The sequence below is a fragment of the Apteryx rowi genome, unplaced genomic scaffold (assembly GCF_003343035.1).
Source record: "Apteryx rowi isolate R43461 unplaced genomic scaffold, aptRow1 scaffold_326, whole genome shotgun sequence".
NCBI classification, from domain to species: domain Eukaryota; kingdom Metazoa; phylum Chordata; class Aves; order Apterygiformes; family Apterygidae; genus Apteryx; species Apteryx rowi.
In genome coordinates, this window is record NW_020449708.1 from 1 (window position 1) to 5354 (window position 5354).

General features: G+C 68.3%; 1 protein-coding gene across 1 annotated transcript; it reads left to right on the top strand.

Annotated features, from left to right (window-relative positions):
* Window positions 1–120: 120 nt before the first annotated feature.
* Window positions 121–3606, top strand: ACY1 (aminoacylase 1; the record flags this gene model as incomplete). Its single annotated transcript, XM_026071468.1, has 12 exons — window positions 121–225; window positions 685–779; window positions 1033–1109; window positions 1328–1417; window positions 1758–1814; window positions 1928–2001; window positions 2120–2169; window positions 2377–2521; window positions 2610–2678; window positions 2762–2841; window positions 2991–3051; window positions 3210–3606. Coding segments are annotated over 12 exons (1068 nt in total), but the record flags the coding sequence as incomplete, so codon positions are not given.
* Window positions 3607–5354: the final 1748 nt, after the last annotated feature.

The following is a 5354-nucleotide window of genomic DNA, read 5'->3' on the forward strand; positions in this document are numbered from 1 at the left end:
CAGAAAGGGGTGACCTGCCGGGGCTGTTAAGAAACCTCCCAGGCTCCTGCTTTTCCTCTGCAGCCCGCCTGGCCCGGCCCCGTGGCTGGCACCCCGGTGACGCCTGCCTTTGCTCCGTAGGTGTGCCCGGGCCGCGTGGTGCTGGTCCTCACCTGGCTGGGCACCAACCCCCGCCTGCGCTCCATCCTGCTCAACTCCCACACGGACGTCGTGCCGGTCTTCGAGGTGCCAGGAAGGGCGGAGGGTGGTGTGGGCAAGCGGGGAAGCCGGGCAGGATTTGGGGGTCCTGGGTGAAGAGGATTTTGCAGCTGCGCTGGTGCCATCTCTGCTAGCTTGCCAGCGTCRGGGGAAAGCAGCCCGTTCCTGCCCAGTGCTTTCCTCCCTTGAGCAGAGACAGGGCACGGGGAGCGCGAGGCTGCATTCGCTCGGGCGGGCGCCGCCGGAGTCACGCTAGGGACAGCAGGAGGTCGTGGGAGCTGTGGCACCCATCCAGGCTCGGCCAGGGGTGGCAAGGATGTCCCCGTCACAGCCGCCTGGGCTGTCCTGCCCTGCCCAGCAGACACCGAAGCTAGACTGCCTCGCTTTGGGCTGTTGCCTGCCTTGGGTCACCGCTGTGCCTGGAGGGGAAAGCTGTCCCCTGGTGCCCGCTGTGCCCTTTGCAGCCGGTGCTGTTCGTCCCTGCAGGAGCACTGGACCTACCCCCCCTTCGAAGCTGTTAAGGACTCGCAAGGCAACATCTACGCCCGGGGCGCCCAGGACATGAAGTGCGTCTCCATCCAGTGAGTGAAGGGCTCTGCGCTGGGTGGTGGCACGGCGTGGGCGAGGGGGCGCGGAGGTGGACGTACCTCTGAGCGGGGCAGGAGTCCACCTGGGGTGGGGCAGGATGCCACCCTCCCTGGACACCTCATCCTTGGTGCCAGGAAGGAGCAGCGCGCTCCTGCCACCTCCTAGCCCGGTTTGGGGTGGCTCTGAGCATGCCGTGCCCGTCTCTTCCGTGTGCCCGGGCACCCTAATGACGCCTCTGCCCTGCAGGTACCTCGAGGCCATCCGGAGACTGAAGGCAGAGGGGAAGTGTTTTGCCCGCACCATCCACCTAACTTTTGTGCCCGGTGAGTTCCCACTTGGAGGGACAGAGGGGGTTGGCAGCTGGGTGACACTGTGTGTGTGTCCCTCACCATGGCATCTGGCCACCTGACAGGCACCCTCTGCTCACGAGGGACCCTTGTCAGCCTGTCCAGGTTTCAAACTCACCTCACGAAGGAGGGCAGGGGGTCATGGGGTGGGGGACACGTTGGGTCCTTCACCCATGCCAGGCTTTCCTCCGCAGACGAGGAGGTGGGTGGACACAAGGGCATGGAGATGTTCGTGCAGCGCCCTGAGTTCAAGGCACTCAACGTGGGCTTCGCCCTGGACGAAGGTGAGGGGTGGCAGGGCTGCCGGGGGATGAGGGCATCGCCTGGGCTCCACAGGACCTGCACCTCTTCCTGGCATGCATCCCTCTGCATGTTGGCATTGCCCCTTGAGCACCTGGCATGGCTTCTGGGGGCCCCTTCAGGGCACCCCATCACTCCCCACCCCTGGCCTGGCTCCTTCCCCCCATCTGTGGCCCCGGCAGTGCCAGCCTGGGGGAGAAATGCCGTCTCTTGACTGCTCCATCTCCCGTGCCAAGGCAGAGTGGCAGTGCAGAGGGCATGGGGGCAAGAGGACATACTCAGCACCCGTGTGCCCCACTAATGTCTCTTCCGTGCCCACCGCAGGCCTGGCCAGCCCGTCYGACACCTTCAGCGTCTTCTACGGCGAAAAAAGCCCTTGGTGTGAGTAAGCGTGTGGCCGCCCTTGCAGCCCTGGCTCTGCCCATCACCCCGGCGTCGGGGCGCCGGGCACGTGCCGGGCTGCATGCTCAATGCCTCTGCCCCTGGTGCGGCAGGGATTAAAGTGAAGTGTGTGGGCAGCCCCGGCCATGGGTCTCGCTTCATCAGCAACACAGCAGCCGAGAAGATGGTAAGCGATGGGGTGCCCCCAGGGTGCCCTCCTGCCTGCCCCGTGGCTGCTGGGGGGAGCCCGGAGGGGTCGCGTGCCGCGCAGAGCCGGCCCTCACCCTGCGCGTTTGTCTCCCCAGCACAAAGTGATCACCTCCTTCCTGGCCTTCAGGGAGAGCGAGAAGCAGAGGTAGGGACCGGGCACTGGCACCGGCTCCGTTTCGGTCCATGGAGGGGCCCTGCCCACTCCTGGGCTCCTTGGGATCCCAAGCGCGTGTCCGTTCCAGCAGCACAACCCCGTGCCTCAGTTTACCTGTTTGGGGGTGGCGGCAGGGCTGGGGAGCCCTTTCCCTCCTCCTGTGGCGGCAGGGGGTGACTCTCCCCTGCGTCCCCCGAGGCTGAGGTCCGACACAGGCCTGACCTTGGGGGACGTCACCTCGCTCAACCTGACCATGCTGGAGGGGGGCGTCTCCTTCAACGTGGTGCCCTCGGAGATGGCAGTCGGCTTCGACGTCCGCATCCCCCCCACCGTGGACCTGAAGGTGGGTGTGATGCTGGCCTGGCCCGGCCCAGGAGGGGAGCGGGCTCGGGGCTGCCCCACTCACACCCCTCTTGTGGCCCCTCCGGCAGGCGTTCGAAGAGCAGGTGGCAGCGTGGTGCCAGGCCGCCGGGGACGGCGTCACCTACGAGTTCATCCAGGTGAGGGCTGGCGGGGGGCTGGACCAGCCCTGCCCACTGGGTGCCCCCCCTCTCCCCTATCACCTGCCCTCTCCCTTCTCCAGAAGTGCATGGACCAGCACATCACCTCCACGGAGGAGACGGACCCATGGTGGAAAGCCTTCAGCGGGGTCTGCAGGGACATGTGAGTAGCGTCCCCCCGAAAAGGGATGCAGTGGAGTGGCCCCAAGGGGGGACAGCTCAGGGCTCGGGGACCCGCCGGGCTGGTGTGCTCTGCCTCCTCGGCGCAGGGTGGCCGGGGCACCCACGCCAATGCAGCATCTCCCTCGGCAGGAAGCTGCCGCTCAAGCTCGAGATCTTCCCCGCTGCTACCGACAGCCGCTACATCCGAGCGGTGAGTGCCGACGGCAGCCCGCTGGCACCTCGCGCCCCGTGTTCAACCCGGCACGGCAGGGCCGGACTCGGGGTGTCCCTCCCTGCTCCTCCCTTTCCTGCTTTCTCTGCCCTGTGCCTCGGTTTCCCTGCCTCACCCCGCTCTCCCGCGTGCCGTAGGCGGGACACCCAGCCGTGGGCTTCTCGCCCATGAACCGCACGCCGGTGCTCCTCCACGACCACAACGAGTTCCTCAACGAGCAGGTCTTCCTGCGGGGCATCGACATCTACGCCCGCCTGCTGCCCGCCCTGGCCTCCGTGCCCGCCCTGCCCGCCGAGGGCTGAGCGCGCCCGGGGCCGGGGGGCCGCTCTCGCCACGCTGTCGAGCAGCACACGAGACTCTGAGAGGGGGCAGAGATGGAGGGAGCGACGGAGCAGCCCCGCTGGCGGGCGCCGTGCAGCCCCGCGGCGGGAGGTCCGTTTGCCCACAGCCCGTCCGGGAGCTGCCGCTCACTGAGCGGAAGTTTCCTGGAGCCCCCCCCTTCCTCACTGTGCGATTTCTCCCAATAAATCTTGATAAGCAAGGCTGGGTAGGGGGCGTCTGTCTGTCCGTCCAGTCCCGGGGACGGGATTGGCTGTGGTCATGCTGGAGACGAGGTCCTGGTGCTGCTTGAGTCCGGCTCAGCTGTGGGGCAGGGGGTGCGGGGGCAGCCAGCGGCTCGGGGCTGAGTCATGCTCCTGCTCCACATCGGAGCCTCCCAGGGCGGCAGAGCCTCCCAGGGCGCCGTTCCCCAGCCCTCGGGGCCCAGGAGCGGCCGTGCCACGCAGCGCCGGCCCAGGCACGCAGCCGCTGCCTATCTGCCAGAGCTCCCCGAGGGCCTGCAGCTCTTCCTCGCTCTTATCGCCGCCCCTGCGCTGCTGCCCGGCGCCGGCAGTGCTGCGTCTGCCGCCCCGACCAAGCTCTCCGCGCCGGGCCGCGGGCCAGCCGAGGCTTGCCGAGCCGAGCCGGGCTGGTTTTGTGCAGGTGGGGACGGGCCGCGCGGCAGAGCCCTGCGGGGGCACGGCACGACCCTTGGCTGGTGCCTCCTCATGCGCGGGGCACGGGTGGCACGGCTGGAGGACGGGTAGCGCCGTGCCCCTGCGCAGGGTTGAACCCTGGAGGCCGGGAGCTGTGTTTGGGCTCGTATCTAGCCCCGCTGCAGCGCGCAGGTGTCCGTGGGGGCCTCCGCGCAGGGCCGCAGCCGCCCGCACCGAGCCGGGAGCGATGTGCCTGCTCCAACCCTGCTTGTGGCACACGGCTGCAACACCGCCCGGGCAGCGGGGGCCAGCCGGGACCCCCCGCGCTCCTGCCTCCTTCCTCATTGCAGCTGCCGCGAGCCTCGCGGGGCTGCGGGAGGGCTGGCGCTGATGAGGCTTGCCCGGGCTCAGCGGAGGGCGAAGGGCACAGCGCCTCCCTGGCAGGCCTGGCTCCGGTTTGCTTTTCCTCTCTCTACTTGACCTCGTGGGCTGGAAGCTTTTAATTACGACCTGAGAGGAGGGGGGGTCTCCCTGCTGCACACCGCGGATCTGGCTTGGGAACGGGGGGAGCAGCCTGGGCAGCGCCAGGCACAGCGCCAGCGGGTGTGCGGGGAAGCGGTTGGGGCAGGATGGGTGTAGAGCAATACCTCCCCTAACCCCCCCCCCCGATTTGGGAGGAGCAGAGCTCCCCATCCCGCCGGGGATCCCCTCCCCCCCTCTAACCGCGCCGCCCGCCAGCACTGGGCCCCTCGCCCACCCCGAGGTGCCGGGGCTGAGCACCCCGCCGGGGGCAGCTGGCTGCCCGGCTCTTTCCCTGCGTCTGGCACGTGTGAAATCCGGAGCACTCGGCAGGGGGCACGTCCGCACGTGCGCCGGGGGTCCTTGGGGAAACCTGGGGCTCTTCCGTTGTTTTTTCTAGGAACAAGATCACACAGCTGGGTGAAACGGAATTGAATCTCACGGCAAAGCCCCAAATTCCCTTGCCTGCACCTCTCACCAGGGTGCAAACAGCATACTGGCGGCTGTGTGGCTTCTCTGATGTCTTATACGGGACTGAGCAGCTGTGGCCTGCCGTGCGCCTGCAGCCGGGGGCACTGAGCTGCCTTGCCCAGGAGAGCAGACCCCCGTGGCCATCGCTGGCCCAGCGCTGCCGGTGCCTGGCTCGGGGGCAGAGGTGCAGGGAAGCAGCTTTGCCTGCCCCGCCACCGGGTACCACCTGGGTGAGGAGAGCTGGGTGAGCGGGGCAGGGCCCTGGGTGCCCCCTTTGCAGGCGCTCAGCAGCAGCAGCAGCAGCAGCAGCAGCAGCAG